The 20,489-nt window shown below is 36.9% G+C and overlaps 1 protein-coding gene across 1 annotated transcript; it reads left to right on the top strand.

Moving 5' to 3' along the window:
- The first annotated feature begins 375 nt into the window (after positions 1-375).
- Positions 376-13,860, top strand: LOC131366224 (cytochrome P450 2K1-like). Its single transcript, XM_058410487.1, has 9 exons — positions 376-683; positions 4,625-4,787; positions 5,232-5,381; positions 6,215-6,375; positions 8,730-8,909; positions 10,247-10,388; positions 10,531-10,715; positions 10,863-11,004; positions 11,083-13,860. Exons 1-9 carry the CDS (start codon positions 480-482, stop codon positions 11,283-11,285), a joined length of 1,530 nt encoding a protein of 509 aa, XP_058266470.1. The 5' UTR covers positions 376-479; the 3' UTR covers positions 11,286-13,860.
- The last annotated feature ends 6,629 nt before the right edge of the window (positions 13,861-20,489 follow it).

Here is a 20,489-nt window from a genome sequence, read left to right as displayed (position 1 = left end):
CCAACTTGTGCAACGGAGGGTGGCTATTTTTATCTGATTTATTACGACAATCGATTCGGAACTCCAATAATACGAAATAAAATTACGTCTACTTGTGTTTTGGTTGATAATGGTATAAATATTGTTAAATCAAGTGAGGCTATTTCGAACAAAGCTCATTAAAAACTGGCTTCGTGGAAGACTATCTATATAGTCTTATTTACCAATTTAATGCAAGCTTTATTTCTTGAATTTCTGTTACAAATAAAAAAAAAAAAAAAAACATAAAAGGAGATCCAGAGATACTAATTAAAATAAATAAATAAAATTAGATTTTTTGTGTTGCATTTATTCTAACACAGCTCCACCCCTGTTCCTTTACCACGCCCAGTCAAACCAAAGTCGCTAAAAGTGTTGGAACACGAGTGGTTTGTTTTAAAATCAGCTGCTGTGTACCTGTTTTAAGCAAAATACATTGGTCTTACTTTACTTCTTTAGCAATGGCTTTAGTGGAAGCCCTTGTCGTGCAATCTACAATTACAGGCATTTTGCTTGGTCTTGTGCTTCTGCTAATTTTTTATCTCCTTTCTTCTAATGCCAGCTCTGAGCAGGAGAACAAGGAACCTCCAGGTCCTAAGCCACTGCCTGTTCTGGGAAACATTCTGCAGCTGGACCTCAAGAGACCCTACCTGACTCTATGGGAAGTGAGTGTCTTGACTGTTATAGTCACTTTGTTTTGCTTGCATCAGATAATTAACATTTCGTTTTAAACAGATTTCTGATTCTGCTTTGTCTCAGCTGAGAATTCTGCTTAGACCATACATCTAACAAAGATATTACCTGTGGCATTTTTAAAATGAAAACATTTTGCAGAAACCTCAAGCCTCAGTTCAAGTCTAATTGTGTGAACCTTCTTGTTATCTGACAAAACCTACAGATATTTAAGTAAATCAAATATTTACTGTTTTATTCTGGTCTACTCTGAAAAAAATGCCAGATACAAAATACAGGAGGCATAGTCATATAGCCAGGATTCCAGATAAATTGTGATCTTACCGTTAAGCATATAGAAAAAGGTAGGGGCACCTTTTGTTTCCAAAATAGCTTTAATCCTTTTTGGAATGCTGTCATGCAAGTCATGCATATGTTGGGCCATCCCTCAAGAAGAAAACCGTCCAGTTCTTTGAAGAATGATTAAGACTTATCTACTTGACAAACTGCATAAAATATTTAATATCTAATATGTTTAACTTATTGTGGTGATTATATAATTTTTGACAATGCAGCTCCGAGTCAGGTTGTTGTGAACCTTGATTTCTCTTGGCCAAGCCTTGTACTTATGTATTCCCACCGGGTGGAAACAGTACTCCTAGTGATTGGCCATAGTGCACACTGAATCTGTGCACATGTAATTTAATTGCTTATAGTATTTATGAGTTTAAACAAACATCTAATCTATTAACTTGAATTATATAGAGAGAATCAGTAGTGACTTGTAGTAGTGTCTTACTGCCTTATAGTTACAAGGGTTTGGGTTCAAGCCTCAGTGGGTGAATGTGTGGTAGTTTTATTTTAGTTCATTCACATGGAGCCAGTGTACATAATTACATCAAGTAAATTAAATTAATGCTTTTTAATGCAGTAAAACCATAGACAATGTAAAATAAAATGATATAAACATTAAAGACAGTAAATAAACATCTGGCTGTAAATAGTCCAATTGCCAAAAAAAAGCCTCAGTTATATAACAATCGACTATTTGTACTTGCATGTTAATGTTAAAGAACAGAATGTTTTTAATATTTATATTTTCTGTCATGCTGCTGATTTAGCTTTGTTAGTTGTTGAGGTATTGCATTTATTTGCAGTAATGTTTTAATTATATATATACATTTTTATTATGTCATTGTGTCGTAGTGTAGTTGGAGTGAAAAGCAACTGCAAAAGAAGTATTGCAGTATATGACCTCAGATTTTCTTTTTGGCTATTTCACCGTCAGTGTTTGCCATATTACACTAAAATGTGTCTTCAGAGTTTAAAAGCAATACATGAATTCAAAGCAGCAGCTTCCAAGGAATCACATGACAAAACATTGCGATTTTTGGTCAAGCAATTGAAGACCTATAAACCCTTATTAAATTTTTTTTACAGACTGAAATATTAGACTGATTTTAATTGTAGTTAAAGAAATATTTACATACATAATATATACACTCACTGGGCATTTTAAAAGGAAAACCTATACAATAATCAGCCAGTTCTATTGTAGCATGTATTCTAGCATACAGATCAAGAGCTTCAGTTTATACAGAATTGTGGTCAAAGGAAAATGCCAGATTGGTTCAAGACAACAGGAAGTATACAATAATTTTGAGGTGGATGGTCTAAAACAGCAGAATACGACAATGGGTTTCATTCCTCTCAGCCAAGAACAGGATTCTGGGGCTACAGTGGGCACAGGATCAGTAAAAATAAAAAAAAACATGGGGCAGTTAAACCTTGGGAAAAGACCATGTGCTTTATAAGAAATAGACCATGTCTTTTTCCCCCTAATGATCAACTGTCCTGTTTTAGTGAGTCTGTGTCCAATAAAAGCTTTGGATTTCAGTTCTTGGCTGACAGGAGAGGGACATAGTGTGGTTGTCTGCTGTTGTAGCCCATGCAACTCAAGGTTTGAAGTTTTGTGTGTTCTGAGATTCTGTTCATATTTATGTTTTTTCCAAACTATTCAGTGTAAACACAAGAGACTGATAACTCTTGATAATTGATAACTCTGGAGACTCAGCAGATCAGCAGTGTCAGAAATAATTAAATCATGCCATCTGGAGCTAACAATCATGCCACAGTCACAATCACAGAGATACAAAACAAAACAACCCAACAACATAGAAATTCACATTTGTGCACACTTGATATGCTTCTGATACACTGTTTGAGTTGGTTTGATGAGTAAGTTTTCTTTTTTGATTTGTTTTTTATTTTTATTACACCCAAGTAAATTCATATAAATCATGTGAATTCATATGTCCAACTATTACATCACCTTCTGTTTTACACCTTAGTGTAAAAGTGAGGATTTGACAAACATTGAAGGCTGTAAAGCTTTTAAAGGGTTTTTAAGAAATTTCAATTTGTTATAAAATACAATGGTAGAAAAGACCTTAGCTGACTGAAATGTCCAGCTGAATCAGGGAAAGTAAGTGCAGAGGGTCAGAAAGGGCACTGTGGCCTAAAAATGTACAGATGGCAATGTAAATAGAGGCATATTGGCCACAGTTGAAAAATATCTTTGGAAATGATGCCTTTATGGGCAATAGGGTAACACTAAGAGGTCAAAAATTTGTCTGTCATAAAGTAGTGTAAAAGATGTTGAGCTCTAATGCAGGTTTGGTCTTGTCAGCCACGAAAGTGAGTTGAGAACAGATGTGAACATACTTACGTTTGGCAGGGTGATGTTAAAACATGTACTTGAGATTGGAGTTATTCTGAAAAGTATTCACTAACATGAAAAATGAGCGCACACTGGAAATGATGGTACTGTATCACAACAACCAGTATGCAATATACCTTTTATGATTAGACAAGTACACAACCAATGAATCAGATTTTTAGACGTTTTAAACCGATTTGTTTTTGAGATGTTGGACATTTTGTTTACAATATTAAACCTCTGTCCTTAACAATATTAAACTTCTGTCCTTAACAAGTTTGGATGTCGAATCAAGTCAAGAAGCTTTTAGTGTCATTTCAACCATATATAGCTAAGGACTAAGAGTATGATGTTCTAACCACATAAAGTGCGTAGTGTGCAACCAGTGTACAGACTGTGTTTAACATTGTACAAATAAGGGTTGTATACAGTGAGAGGGTTTTGTAAACATATGTACACACTGATTTACATCAGGAGGAGTCTTTTCAGTCATAATTATTGTGACTCGAGTGTAATATAACCTAAGGGGCCACTTTTCAGACATAAAATTACGGCTTTTTACACACATCATCTCCAGAAGATCAGTGGTATGTCCTCCAAGATGCTTGGAAAACATGTCAGCTTTCTTTTAAAACACAGAAAATGTACCCAAGACTACTGATTAATTTTAAAGCAGTCTAGTCACAGCTTTGAAATACTGTATTCATATGAGGAACAGCTAACACCTGAAGTACCAAGCTATACGCAGTGAATTAACTGCAAAACAAAAATGCAGAAAAAAAATGCACCCATCAACTGTTATACAACATTGTGTGTGTGTGTGTTTCTCCACAGTGGAAAAAAAACAAAGTGACATTCAAACCAAGTGACATTTATTTTCTCCACACAAACAATTTTACATTTATGTCAAATAGGATCAATCTGAAGTTAAGAGAGATTTCCAGCAACCACATCATTCTCACCTCTCATCTGTTTGTCTTCATTTTACTCATTTATGCCTATTGCCTGTTTTTAATTCGCAAGATATATATATATATATTTGTTATTATTATTATTTATTTATTTATTTAATTAATTTTTTTATTGTTGTATCTGAATTTGTGAACAATAAAAATATATATATATATATATATATATATATATATATATATATATATATATATATATATATATATATATATATATATATACTTACTTTCTGATTCTTTTTTACAGATGTCAAAAAAATATGGATCAGTATTCACTGTATATTTTGGGCCTAAGAAAGTTGTCGTATTGGCAGGATATCAAACCGTTAAACAAGCCCTTGTAAATAATGCAGAGGAATTTGGAAACAGAGATATCAGTCCCATTTTCTCTGAATTTAGCAAAGGACACGGTAATGTGTGTGTGTGTGTATATATATGTATATATATATATATATATAACATAACATGTTTTAATGTTGTTTTAATCTGCCTTTATTTTCGACTGTTATAATGTATAGACAATAAGATGACCTCTTAAGGTACCTTTAAAGTATCATGTTTAATTGTAGAAGTGGGTGAATGCTGATCATTCAAGTATAGGGATATTTTATCCCTAGTGTATTTTAAAAAATTCTATATTTAAGAATAAACAACTTATTGTCTATTTAGCTGTTTCTAGAATTGTGCTTATTTTAAGAATAATTATTTATTAATCTCTTTTTATATAATATACCTATTATGTGTTCAATGTATGATTTCTCTGGATATTTACCATTTAAGGAACTTCTCTTTCCCTCACCAATAAACTTCAGAATTTCAGGTTTTCTCTTTATTAACTTCTCTTTCAACTTCAGGAATTCTATTTAGCAATGGAGAGAACTGGAGAGAAATGAGACGATTTTCTCTCGCCACTCTTCGAGACTTTGGAATGGGCAAAAGAAGGAGTGAGGAGAAGATCATAGAAGAAGCACGCTATTTGAGGGAAGTGTTGGATGATTTGCATGGTAAAAACTTACATTAATATGACTGTCAGTAAAAATGCAGTGTATTTTGTATGCAGTAAAATAAGTAAAAAAACATTAAAAAAAAGAACCTGTACAGTTCCTTATTCATATGTATATGTCAAATCTATAGGACTATAGAACTGTACAGGCTCTATTTTTTTAATGTTTTTTTTTTAAAATTTCTTTTACCTTTTTTATTTCTTTTTGCCAAAATCTAATCTGGTCTTGCTGTTTGAGAGTAATGACTTGCAATCTGAGTTTGAATGCAAGTACCCTCAAATTAAAACAGTTACAATAACATTACATTTTTCAGTGTCCTATTAGTTATTATAATAGGGCCCTATTATAATTACAACTGATGCTTTAATCTGAAATATGTACATTTTACCTACGGATAAAACTGGAAACCAGTTCAAATTTCTAACTGATTTTGGCCTCGCGTAATTTTTGTTATACCCCTATATGATTAATTTTAGGAAAAACAAAGAATTGTGAAATGGACAATCATTTTCTTTGTGATTTAAATAAAAAGAGATTTTATTTCATTTCAAATTGTCATTTAGTATAGACCTTTATCATGTTTTCAAGGAGACCAAAAATGAACATTTTCAGTAGCTTCAGATACAAGCACTTCTAACATAGCTTTGAAGAAAACCCTTTTTTTGAAGAAAAAAAAAAAGACAATTGTATTACAAACATTAGTATTAATAACTTTGCTCTTTGCGTTTAGTTTAGTTTAGTTATTTTTCTTTAACATTTTCCTAGATAATGTGCACATTAGCATTTTTTAAAGGAAGCATTTTAAATATAAACTGTTTCTTATTACTTTACAGGGAAACCATTTGATACTTCACAGCCATTAAATTATGCCACCTCAAACGTCATCTCGGCCATTGTGTACGGAAGCAGGTTTCAATACAGTGACCCTCAGTTCAAAGAGATGGTTAACCGGACCAACGAGAACATCAAGATTAGTGGCTCACCTTCTGCACAGGTATTGTGCTCATCAAATATGCCTTGTTTGTGTTTTTATACACACACACACACACACACACACATACAGCTAGTTGAGAGAGGTTGGAGGGATCTGACATGTACCACCTACTTCAGGTCTAACCACATTTTGACTGGATTGGCCTAGGCAGTTTTTATTATGATCAAATAAATATATTTTGGATTTATCTTTCCAGAAAATGGACTGCCAAAAAGGGCTCTGGTTTGTCTAAATGCTCTCTGCCAAAGTTGAAATGGGCAGTTTTTTCTTTTTTTGAGAGCAAAGGCTTCCTTCTAGCAACCCTCCTATAAATGTCATGTCTGTTCAATTTTCATCTGATTGTAGACACATGTACATTTACCCCAGATGCTGCCAGATAGGTCTGCAACTTGAGGTGTTTCTTGACAAAAGTTTTGAGAGTTGTGGTCATGTTGAATTCCCTCCATTTGTAGATGATTTGTCTTACAGTGGATGGATAGAGCTGGAATCTTTTGTAGATGGTCTTCTCATATATATGATCTTTCATGTCTTTATTGAACACACTCATTCAACATCCAAAATGGTAGTGGAAAAAGTAAGTGAACCCTTGAAATTAATAACTTAATTAATAAATGTTTGAGTGTGTTGTGTTGTTTTTTTTTTTTAATCAAAGTAGCTCTAGTCCATACCTCCTAACTCATTTACTTAACAAAACTCAAAAGGTATGAGGTATAACACCTGACTCCAGTTAGGTTTTTTTGAGGTCATTAACTCAAGGATTCACATACTTTTTCCACTAGCTCTGAGATTTTTTATGGTTGTTCTCAATAAAGACATGAAAGATCAGAATTTTTTCTTATTATTTAAGAACATTATATTTGTCACTCTTATCTTAGATGAAGATCAGGTCCATTTATACGACCATATATCCATATATATGGACCATTATTACTGAGACGCAACCTGCTGAACTTGGGGAGAAAACAGTGAGGGGCAAGAAGATTGAGGCCAAAGGAAATGGCAGAAAGTTTTCAAAGTTGGCTAGTTATGATGTCCCTAATTTAGCTGTTTTGTGAAAGCCTAAGCGTCATTCATTTTGATAGCCTCACTCTCTCTGTCTCTCTCACACACACACACGCCAGTATGTAGAGAGACATTTAAGAAGGTTTATTCTCCAAATAATTTCATGTTACAGAAAAATGTGTTAAGAAATTGTGTGTATGGACTCTTGTTCTTGTTCCAAGTTACCTTCCTGTCCACTAAGTTTTGCCTCTTACAAAAGCCACAAAGTCTTCCAGGAAGACAGTAAAGGCTTTCTTTAATAAAGAAAAAGTACTTCTTATCTGATTAATCGATGGAGTAATCGGTAGAATATTCGATTACTAAAATAATCGATAGCAGCAGCCCTATCTGCAACACTGCTAAGATAGGTGATATGTATCAAAGTAACATCCACACGCATGGCAGAACGCAAGGTTTCCCAGCAGAACATTGCCCAAAGCATGACATTGCCTCCGCCGGCTTGCCTTCTTCCCATAGTGCATCCTGGTGCCATGTGTTCCCGAGGTAAGCGACACACGCACCTGGCCATCCATGGGATTTAAAAGAAAATGTGATTCAGACCAAGCCACCTTCTTCCATTTTTCCGTGGTCCATGATGCTCATGTGCATATTGTTGCCACTTTCGGTGGTGCACAGGGAACAGCATGGGCATCCTGACTGCTCTGCAGCTATGCAGCCCCATATGCAACGAACTGCAATGCACTGTGTATTGACACCTTTCTTTTAGAACCAGCATTAAGTACTTCAGCAATTTGAGCAACAGTAACTCGTCTGTTGGATCAGATCACATGGGCCAGCCTTCACATGCATCACTGTGCCTTGGCCGCCCATGACCCTGTCACCAGTTCAACACTGTTACTTTCTTGGACCACTTTTGATAGATACTGACCACTGCAGACGGGAACACCCCACAAGAGCTGCAGTTTTGGAGATGCTCTGATTTAGTCATCTAGCCATCACAATTTGGCCCTTGTCAAACTCGCTCAAATCCTTATGGTTGCCCATTTTTCCTGCTTCTAACATCAAATTTGAGGACAAAATGTTCACTTGCTGCCTAATATATCCCAACCACTAACAGGTGCCATGATGAGGAGATCATCAGTGTTATTCACTTCACCTGTACTCTATATATACATACACACATGGACAAAAATATACATCATACAAAAATGATGGTACTCTTAACTTAATATTTTGTTGCACAACCTTTTGAGGCAGTCACTGCAATCATGCGATTTCTGTAACTCAATGAGACTTCTGCACCTGTCAAAAATATATGTTTGATGCATTAATTAATTCTGCAATTCTTGTAGATCTATAATATGTTTCCATGGCTTGGGTGCTGGCTAAAGGACTTGAAGCTTCTGATGACAAACCGTGTTTATAATCTAAAACAAATAGAGGACCTTGTGGCAAGCTTGGAGGAGACACTTAATCTTGAAGAAACCAGAGGCTTGGTTGACACTTTTCTAATACGCAAAAAGAATGCAGAGGTACATCTTGTACTGTAAGCTGAAATTTTGAGCATGTAAAGCTTTTAAAATTATGTATTTCAGGATGCATAGATTATCTAGAGACTAAATTTGTGCGTTTTGCACGAGAAAGAATGAGTGTGATGCATATAGTTTTTACCAAGACTCTGGGATGTTAATGTAGTGTATGGGGTTTCTAATAATTAGGGTGGAAAAACATTTTGATGTGTTTTTCCTCAAAGTAAGATTTTAAAAGCTAAATAGTTCAATAACCTATATTGACTTCATACTGAAAAAAAAAGGTTTTTGGAATTTTACTTTTCTAGAAATTCATCAGATAGATTTATATAATAAATTTTAAATCAGACAGATTGTTTTATCATGTTCTACAACAAACCTAATCACTTAGGTAATTAGATCACTTTGGTTTGCTACATACTGCAGAACACATTTTCAGGCACTATAAAATACAGCTCTGGAAAAAAAATAAGAGCCCACTGCAAAATAATCAGTTTCTTATGTTTTTTTCTTACAGGTTCATGTATTGGTGAAATGAACAGTTTTGTTTCATTTTTTGTGAACTGCTGACAATATTTCTCCTAAATTCAAAATATAACTATTTATTATAAGGAAATGACAACACATCAAAATAACCCAAGATCCTGCAGTATTTGCAGAGCTTTAATAACTCAAATAAAACAAAATGCAAATAATTTGTAAATAAATTGTTAATGCTTTGGCTAAATAACATTAAGAAATCAGTATTTGGTGGAATAACCCCGATTTGCATGCGTCTTGGCTCCATGCTCTCCACCAGTTATTCACATTGCTGTTGGGGAACTTTATACCACTCTTTTTGCAGAAATGCAAACAGCTCAGCTTTGCTTGGTGGTTTGTGACCATCCATCTTCCTCCTGATGACATTTCAGAGGTTTTCAATAGCGTTCAAATCTGAAGATTGGGCAGTGGTCTCTTTATTTTTTCCAGAGCCAATGGCTATCATTGCCACTGTGCCCCAATACTGAGGTTTCAGCATATGGGAAGAAAGTGTTAACCATATTATTGGCCCTTCAGACCTCAATACAACAACAGTAGGGTACTTGGCACAGTATGCATTCACCCCAAGAACATAAATAAAACATAAAAAAGGAAATAATATCCCTCTCCTAGCTTAGCTTTGCTCCAGTGCAGTAATATAAGTATGTGTGACCAGAGTAAATTAACCTGCTGGATTTTAGATACAGGTGGCATTACTGCATAGAACATTGTGTTGATCAGTAAAGATTGTAATCTAATAATATAAAATGTAATGACTGTCACACTGGCTAATGGTTACATATATTGTTTCTGCTGGACAGAAAGCTGGAGATAAAGAGACTTTGTTTAATGAACAGAATCTCTTAATGACTGTATCCAACCTGTTTGCTGCTGGTACTGACACCACTAGCACAACACTGCGCTGGTGCCTTCTGCTAATGGCCAAGTATCCTCAGATTCAGGGTAAGATTTTACACACTGTAGCACAAATGTTGTCCACTAAATGATCACTGCAGGTAGTCTACTGTACCAGAATGTTTGGTATATTTTGTGTACAGTTTTTGTTTATGAAAACAAGGGTTTCCATGGTTTTTCTTGGTTCTAGATGGTGTCCAGGAAGAGATCGACAGAGTCATTGGACATCGCCAGGCAGTGATGGAGGACCGAAAGAATTTGCCTTACACAGATGCAGTGATCCATGAAACTCAGAGACTAGCTAACATTGTACCTATGAGTCTCCCCCACACCACTACTTGTGATGTTGAATTCCAGGGCTTCTTCATCAAGAAGGTCAATCTGAAGAAAATTATTATAGATATTATTGTTAATAATATGTATAGGGTATAGTGGTATGGCTAAAACTACAGATTGCTCACATTATATAATTATATACAGGTAACTATACATATTGACATATAATTCTCTTGCTCTCTGCAGGGTACCTGTGTGTTTCCTCTCCTGGCATCTGTGTTGAAGGATGAGACTCAATGGGAGAGCCCACTGACCTTTAACCCAGCACATTTCCTAGATGAGCAAGGCCAATTCATTAAGAGAGATGCCTTCATGCCTTTTTCTGCAGGTAGTTTGAAATGCTTTTGTCTGCTGAATGTTGTTCTCTACAATTCAGGTGGTTTCAAAGGTACTTCTTTGTTTTCAGGGCGCAGGGTGTGTCTGGGAGAGAGTCTGGCCAGGATGGAACTCTTCCTCTTCTTCACCTCCTTACTGCAGCACTTCCGCTTCACTCCTCCACCAGGGGTGTCTGAGGATCAGCTGGACCTCACTCCAGCTGTGGGCTTCACATTAAACCCCTCTCCCCACAAGCTGTGTGCAGTTAGCCGTGCATCACACACATACGCTTAAGACCCAATTTACTAAAAGCCTAAAATGTTCGTAATTATATACAAAATGTATGTGTAATATGAAAACACTGGTTAAATTTATATATTTTTACAGGATGCAGTGGAAATTAATGGTACATAGTAGCTATATAGTTGTGTCACTGTAAATGTAATCAATCTTTCTTGTAGACTATTCCCCTATTAAGTTTATTTATAATTATAATTACCAACTGTAATATAATTTCAACTTAGTTTTTGAAGACTTAGTCCTGAATAGTTTGGACTCTTGTGATATCAAAGTAATAACTACAACAAGGCAATGAAATGTTCAGTAAAATAGAATTTACAGAGATACACAAAATAAAAAATACCAATCAGTGATTACCTTCTAATCCTAAAGTCAAGGATCAGATTAAGAAAAGGTGTGAGTGAGCAGAAAGGAATGTATTAATTATTAAACAGAAAGCATTGACTAGCGACAGTGTTAATAAGCACAGAATGAGCTAACATTCTGTGACATTCTAACATTCAGAAGAAAGGAGATTTGCAGTGTTTTTGATTCCCTGTGTTTAAAACAATGCTTATACAATCAGGTTGCAGCTTAAAATTTTAAAAGAAATTACAAATAAATGCTATCTTTTAGTCTTTTAAATGCTAACCCAGATATAGTCTTATTTGAAATTTAACGAAAGAGTGAGAGGAATGCAGTTTGAGCCTTTGAAGCATGTTTTTTTGAATGAATAACTACTGTATGTGGCACTTAAAAGAGTTGCCGTCATGCAGTGCAGTTTGTTCAGTGTTGAAAATACAGAAAATGCATGCTAAGTCAGAAAAGCTGCAATAAGCCATAAACATAAATAATAAATAAATATTTTCCCAGGAAGTCTAATGGAAACTGGCTGACCATTCAAAAAAGAAGCAGGACTGGTCTGTTTTACACTGTAGTTGAGTCAGCTGCTCTTCCTGAGCTGCGGCATTTTGGCGCTTAACAGAAATAGTGTTGAAAGTGGACTGTGAACTTCTGCAAGTGGCAAGACAAACAAAACAACTTGCCTTAAAAAGGTATATTTAAATAGTGAAAGGAATTCAAGTAACAAAATTAAAACACAACAATTCACAGTATTTTCATTCACTAGTATGCAAATACTGCAGTTGAGAATAAGAATCACTCTGATACTTGATATTGATATTTTCAGTGCAGTGGCTTGTTATACAGGTAGTCCCTAATTCATCTCATGGCTACTTTCATTGCCCTAAATTTGTTCCTCAGTTGAAGAGGCAGTATGATATTAAAAGAATTGTGAAGATATCCACCTCCTTTAATTGTGTGCACTTGTTTTCAGTTCTAGCCTATTGCTCAGCACTTTTAAACAGCACATGTTAGGTGCTCTAGTGTAAAGAGTAAAACTAAATTACACTATGCTGGTCTCATGCCAATGCTTGGGTTATGCCACTGGCATGCCTGGACCTGAGACTGAAATTTGCAGAAGTTCTGTCTCCTGACTTCATAAAAGATGCTGCTCTGCCTCTAAGGATCACAGAGCATGGTGCTCTGTCTTATTGCTGTCAGAGGACGTTGCTTTACATCCTGGATCAACAGAGGATGTCAGTCTGCTTCCTATCCACACAGAGGACATCACTCTCTTCTCTAACTTCTTGGAGTATGTTACTCCCATCATCTAGTTTTGTGGAGGACAACCCCCTTTTTTTCAAAAGCAAGAGCAAAAAAAAACAAACACCCCCCCCCCCCAAAAAAAACCCAACCAAACAAACAAACAAAACAAACAAACAAAAAAAACCCTGGACAGTAGAGCAAATTTTGTTTTTGAACAAAAAAACCCCCTAAAAATCCTAATGTGACACTTTTTTTTATCAACAATCCCATACGCATAATTCATCCAACACTCATCAAACTTTTTTTCAAGCTCTTATTTAAAAAAAGAAAGCACATTGGACACAGGCAGTAAGTTTCTTAAATTATTTTAATTTAACTAAAATAAAAAAAAAATTTAATTTAAAAAAAAACAAAAAAAACAAACAAATTTAATGGTTACTGTATTCTACATCAGAGGTCAACAATGTCTAATGAAATGTGGCTGTTATAAATATCCTGACTTCCTATTGTGTACTATGCTGGCAAACTGGATAAAAAAAGCAAACATTTTTTCAATCGGATTGAATAGTAAATTTCACTGTTTCAGAAAGCTTTGTTTCCCATTATTTACATAGCCAATCAAAGGACATACCAGAGTGGTAGTGTAATGGAACGTTCAGATCCGGAACACCAGAAGGAACCATCACCCGAGTTTTGACATCATGAACTGACTTCCGGTGACTGGGTATTTAAACAGCAATCAGCCCTTTGTTCACTGCAAAGTATCGTTCTCTCTGAGTGCATACCAAGTGTTTTCAGAAGATTGTCTAGATAGATTGTGTACGATCCTTGCCTGTTTCCCTTTCGGCTTTGAGTTTCGGTTTTGCGATTTGGTTTTGTTTCTAGAGTGTGTTGTTTGTCGGTTTTGACCCTTTTGCTTATCCACACTTACTACGAGTATTTCCTGCCGATTTATGAATAAAGTTCTGCATATGGATTCAGATCAACCCGCTTCGAGTGCGTCCTTACAGGTAGACTCATTCTTAAGCACTCATATTGTTTTTCAATTCTTTATTACACCAACATTTAGATTGAAGATTGAGCCTTGTGTGCTTCTCCGCATCCATACTGGACATCCACTGATCAAATGTAAATAAACAGTTATTCTAAGGCATGTCACAAGGAGTAAAGAATGTATGACAAATTAAATTTAGTTTCACTTGATGTAAGTTAAATCATTCATTTATCTAGGTCTTGGGCAGGCTGCAAATTTGATTTCGGATACAAGGCCAGACGTATTTAATCAGCTTGACAGTCCATCAAAGGGCACCTTGCATTCACAAGGTGGGTTATTTATTTAGGGGTTATTTACCATAGCAAATCCACCTACCTGTATGATTTTAGACAGTACAAGGAAAGAACATGCAAACCTCTGCACAGACAGTAATCCAAGCTCAGAATCAAACTGGGGACACAGGAGTTGGCAATATTACCCAACCCAAGAGTGAGATTACATAAAATTTCTCTTCTACTGTATAGAGTGTGTTGGAAACATCTTAATTTTAACATAATCATGCCTCACATTTATTTAATATATTCATATTAACACAAAATCATGATGGTACCAGAAATCTGTTATATAAATCCATTATATAATAATGTGATCATATTGCTGAGTAGGAAGCAATAGCAGTTATTTTCCATGATGATATGTCTAGCAGATATGCTAAGATCTGAGCATACAGTGGTGAAAAAAGGGCTGAAAAGGGAAGGAGAAGTGAGTTGAGTTTCATTAACATAGCAGTGGCACAAGAACCAATGTTTGAGACTGAGACAACAGAGAAGGGAAGGAAATGTGACCTCTGCTTTGTGGACAACAGCGTCTATATCTGTGAAAGATGACCACAGAGAAAGCTTTGAAGCACATGTCTGCAGCCTAGTTGAGAGTGAGGTCAAGTTTTAAGTATGGTTGAGGTCTGGGAACAGAACAAGAAGAACAATACTAGATTAGACACTACATATTTAGCCTTTTCAGAATATCCTTCTAACATTTGCAAGATAACATAAAATATATATTATAGGTATATCAGTATCTTCAATATATATTGCACTGTTTGCACCTGGTTGGACACATTGCACTTTATGTAGCTAGGACAATCTTTCTGTCCCTAGCTCTGTGTTGTTCTTTCTGTTCTGTAGTTATATGTTGTATGTTGTCTATGTAGCACCAGGGTCCTGGGTAAACTTTGCCTCATTTCACTATGTACTGCGTCAGCTATATATGGTTGAAATGACAGTAAAGCTACTTGACCTGATTTGACTTGGTAAGCCATGTCCTAAATTCACACAGAGCTAATTAGCATAAATCAACAGTTACTTTCAAGAAACACAACAGAATCAATTGCATAAGCACTTGAGGTCCCCTTCAATAGCTTAATAGTAACTAAATGGTTTAAACTAAATTGTTTAACCAAAATGGTTTAAATGCTTTTATTTATTCTCTTTAATGTTAGACATAGGCATATATTGTATAATATAGATTTTAAGATACATAAAGTAGTTTTAAAATAAGTGTTTGTGTGCTAACAATTTACTTATTGTTAGTCATAATTTTTTTTTTTCATATTCTTTCATAATCACCACATACCTTCTTGTGAACATGTTTCAGCATTTCAACAAAGGCACGTCAAAGTCAAAGAAGCTTTATTGTCACTTCAACCATATATAGCTGATGCAGTACACAGTGAAGTGAAACAACGTTCCTCCTAGGCCAGAGGTGCTACACATAACACAGACAAAGTACAGTGACACGGACAAACATAGAGCTAAACATAGAGATAAAAAAATTAAACTATACTTAAGGTGCAATAAAAACTAAACTATACTTAAGGTGCAATAAATAAACTAGACATACAACAGAAGCGCACAGGATGAAAAGACAAGACAGTGCAGACAAACAACATATAGACCGACTTTTGTGCAGATAGCACTGTATACAGTGAGTGCAAATAAGCACATGATGCTGTATTTACTATTAATACTGCTAAAAAAGCAATTAAAACATTTTTTTCCTTTAATTGTTTTAGAATTTGCGAATTTATAAACAGCTCAGGTAGTTACATGTCCACTACAACATTGATCAGTGATTCATTCCAGGTAAGCCTGCTGAGAGCTGCATCTCCTACATGACCATTTTAAAACAACCTAAGCATTCAAACAAAACACTGATAGAAAAATAGATACCATAGTACAATGTAGTATATTTAATCAAAGTTACAGTAATAGTGCTAATGTACAATTATATACAGTTGGCTACAAAACTGTAAGATAAAATGAAAAACATTTGCAAGTGTGCAGATATATTCTCTGTATAATTGCCAGCCTTATTTTTTTTTTTTGTGTGACCTTTGGATGTTTTAGGAACAGAACTTGCACCTCTGCACTGTTATGTCACACTGAATTTGGCATTGAATTCCACAAAACAACTGCAAACATGGTTGACATAGTCTCCAACTCCTATCAAATAGGTTATAGGTCACATACACACTATATATACTGTCAGGAACAGCTGGACAGTTCCCTGCCAGGCCCAGAGAGGGTGCTGTCAGGTGAACCTTGGAAGCCTGCTTCTTTGTGTGTCTTTTGTTATGCCCTTCCTATTGTTCCTATCCTGATTGTGTCACCTGTATCCCATTAGCCCTAATGTCTACCCCTATAAATAGGGATCCTTGTGTTTGTGTCCTTGTCCATGATTGTTATCTGTACCGTGGTTTCTGTTGGGGTTTTGTTTGCTAGGTTCCATGTCCAAGCTAAGGTCTAGGTTTTGTTTTGTTTAGTTAACCACGCCATGTCTAGTGTTACGTTTGTTTCCCTATGTCGCATCTTAAATGTAATAAAAGCAGTGCTTCGCTGAATCCTGCGCATGGGTCTCGTTACACCGTGTGCTGGCGTGCGCACACACACCACGGGCCTCTGGGGTCGAGCCCCGCATAGGGCGGGGGTCCCAGACGTTACATATACAGTGTGTGTGTGTATATATATATATATATATATATATATATATATATATATATATATATATATATATATATATATATATATATATATATTACACACTATATTGCCAAAAGTATTCGCTCACCTGCCTTGACTCGCATATGAACTTAAGTGACATCCCATTCCTAATCCATAGGGTTCAATATGACATCGGTCCACCCTTTGCAGCTATAACAGCTTCAACTCTTCTGGGAAGGCTGTCCACAAGGTTTAGGAGTGTGTTTATGGGAATTTTTGACCATTCTTCCAGAAGCGCATTTGTGAGGTCACACACTGATGTTGGACGAGAAGGCCTGGCTCTCAGTCTCCACTCTAATTCATCCCAAAGGTGTTCTATCGGGTTGAGGTCAGGACTCTGTGCAGGCCAGTCAAGTTCATCCACACCAGACTCTGTCATCCATGTCTTTATGGACCTTGCTTTGTGCACTGGTGCACAGTCATGTTGGAAGAGGAAGGGGCCAGCTCCAAACTGTTCCCACAAAGTTGGGAGCATGGAATTGTCCAAAATGTCTTGGTATGCTGAAGCATTCAGAGTTCCTTTCACTGGAACTAAGGGGCCAAGCCCAGCTCCTGAAAACCCCACACCATAATCCCCCCTCCACCAAACTTTACACTTGGCGTCACGATTCGTCACTCCAGAGAACGCGTCTCCACTGCTCTAGAGTCCAGTGGCGGCGTGCTTTACACCACTGCATCCGACGCTTTGCATTGCACTTGGTGATGTATGGCTTGGATGCAGCTGCTCGGCCATGGAAACCCATTCCATGAAGCTCTCTGCGCACTGTTCTTGAGCTAATCTGAAGGCCACATGAAGTTTGGAGGTCTGTAGCGATTGACTCTGCAGAAAGTTGGCGACCTCTTCGCACTATGCGCCTCAGCATCCGCTGACCCCGCTCCGTCAGTTTACGTGGCCTACCACTTCGTGGCTGAGTTGCTGTCGTTCCCAAACACTTCCACGTTCTTATAATACAGCTGACAGTTGACTGTGGAATATTTAGGAGCGAGGAAATTTCACGACTGGATTTGTTGCACAGGTGGCATTCTATCACAGTTCCACGCTGGAATTCACTGAGCTCCTGAGAGTGACCCAGTCTTTCACAAATGTTTGTAAAAACAGTCTGCATGCCTAGGTGCTTGATTTTATACACCTGTGGCCATGGAAGTGATTGGAACACCTGATTCTGATTAGTTGGATGGGTGAGCGAATACTTTTGGCAATATAGTGTGTGTATATATATCTATATCTATCTATCTATCTATATATATATATATATATATATATATATATATATATATATATAGATATAGATATATATATATATATATATACACACACATAAATTATATACACATAAATTATAAATTCTCATGGTCATTACTACCCCATACAGGCACAAGATATTTCTGCCAAGTGGTGCTACTTTGCTGTGTCAGAGTGCAGAGAACAGACACATTTATATAACCCAGATATCTATTGCTTTATTGCACTGGTGTCTGTTTTTTTGAAAAAACAAAAACAAAAAAAACACCATGACTTTGCTAACTGTTTTTCTTTGCTTACATCATACTCACATAGACCAATTAGTGTGACATTGAACACACATGCATTAACACACAGCAACATATACCACTTACAAACCCAATAAGAGTCTTCCAAAAACTGTGTGGTATTGGCTCTCAAAAAAAATAAAATAAAAAAATACAGTGAGTACTACAATATCTCACTACACTAAACACAGATATATGCTCCAAGAAACACGTCTCAAAACCGCACACAAACCACAAATCACAAAACACATTTTCTTTTCCCACTGCAATACCAAAGAAGTTCAATTTTTATAAATATTACTGACCACAAGGGAAAATGCACCAAGATCCAAGATGGCGGCGCGGCAGTAGCACGCAGCGGCCACTCCGGACCAAAAATGGTGCTATTGTCTCGAAATAGCCCGACTTTCACAGCATATGGACACCAGATACAACGGTGTTCATGTGTACAACCGCCAGACACTACTGGATTATGGGAATCGTGCACCAGAAAACATGCACGATGACCTACGGGAAAAGCTTTGTGATCTCGGCTTGCTACGGAGACCAGGCCCCAAGCCCTCGGCATCGCCTGATGCCGGTGGCTGGGAGAAGAGTCGACGGAAGTTGTGCGTGAGAAAGCGGAAGCGCGGAAATAGGGCAGGTGTCCGTGCTAGGCTAAAAACAAACCCTAGCTGGCTGGCACTCCCCTCCATACTTCTGTCAAATGTCTGCTCCCTGGACAATAAACTGGATTTCATCCGACTCCAGCGAACTGCATGGCGTGAGTACAGAGACTGCTGCGTCTTTGTTTTTATGGAAACGTGGCTCAGCAACAGAGTTCCAGACGTCAAGAGCACCAAATTCCTTGGTGTTCACCTGGTGGAGGACCCCACCTGGTCACTCAACACCAGCTCCATCACCAGGAAAGCCCAGCAGCATCGCTACTTCCTGCGAAGGCTGAGCAAGGCTCATCTTCCACCTCCCATCCTGACCACCTTCTACAGAGGGACCATCGAGAGCATCCTGTGCAGCTGCATCACTACCTGGTTTGGGAATTGCACCGTCTCGGATCGCAAGACCCTTCAGCGTATAGTGAGGACAGCTGAGAAGATCATTGGAGTCTCTCTTCCCTCTATCACAGACATTTACTCCACACGCTGCATCCGCAAAGCTAACAGCATTGTGGATGATCCCACACACCCCTCACACACACTCTTTACCCTTCTGCCACCCGGTAAGAGGTACCAAAGCATTTGGACCCGCACAACCAGACTGTTAAACAGTTTCTTCCCTCAGGCAATCAGGCATCTCAACAGAGAACTGAGCTGAGCTGGACACATGCACACACACACACACGCGTACAACCAAGATCTGATCTCAGAGGAGAACTGAACTTGTGCTGGACACGGACACACACACACATACATAGCACACACGCACAAAAAAAGAACTGAACTGTGCTGGACATAGTCAGACATATACACACACTAAATTGTCCTGTTTGCACGCACATGCCACTTTACATTTATACATATTTATATTAATCCTGTTTACACGTATCGCTTTAATATCTGCAATCACTGTATACACTGTTCTTTGCACATTGTCTTGCTCATTGCATAAAGTCGGTTATATGTTGTTTGTCTGCACTGTCTTGTCTTGTCTTCCTGTGCACTTCTGTTATATGTCTAGTTCTTAAAGACTGCACCTTAACTATAGTTTATTTTTTTAATTTTAATTTTTAAATTATAGTTTAATTTTTTATCTCTGTTATAGCTCTATGTCTGCGTCACTGTACTTTGTCTTTATGTGTAGCACCTCTGGTCTAGGAGGAATGTTGTTTCACTTCACTGTGTACTGCATCTGCTATATATGGTTGAAGTGACAATAAAGCTTCTTTGACTTTGACCATCATAAACATCTCAAATCAAATATCAACAACATGACCAATAACAATATCAAGTGTATTTGGACTAAATACAGGCAACCCCTGAAACCATCTTCACACATCTGGCAAACTTTATGGACTCACCAAACATAATCAGT

This window comes from Hemibagrus wyckioides, linkage group LG02, assembly GCF_019097595.1.
Source record: "Hemibagrus wyckioides isolate EC202008001 linkage group LG02, SWU_Hwy_1.0, whole genome shotgun sequence".
Lineage (NCBI taxonomy): Eukaryota > Metazoa > Chordata > Actinopteri > Siluriformes > Bagridae > Hemibagrus > Hemibagrus wyckioides.
This window is presented reverse-complemented; position numbering and strand designations above follow the sequence as displayed.

Bases quoted from the DNA above. Each gene is read 5' to 3' on its own strand.
- LOC131366224 (XM_058410487.1), top strand. From the start codon at position 480: ATGGCTTTAGTGGAAGCCCTTGTCGTGCAATCTACAATTACAGGCATT. The intron at 4,788-5,231 runs GTAATGTGTGTG...TTTCAACTTCAG, and splicing joins TGAATTTAGCAAAGGACACG to GAATTCTATTTAGCAATGGA. The intron at 10,389-10,530 runs GTAAGATTTTAC...TCTTGGTTCTAG, and splicing joins CAAGTATCCTCAGATTCAGG to ATGGTGTCCAGGAAGAGATC.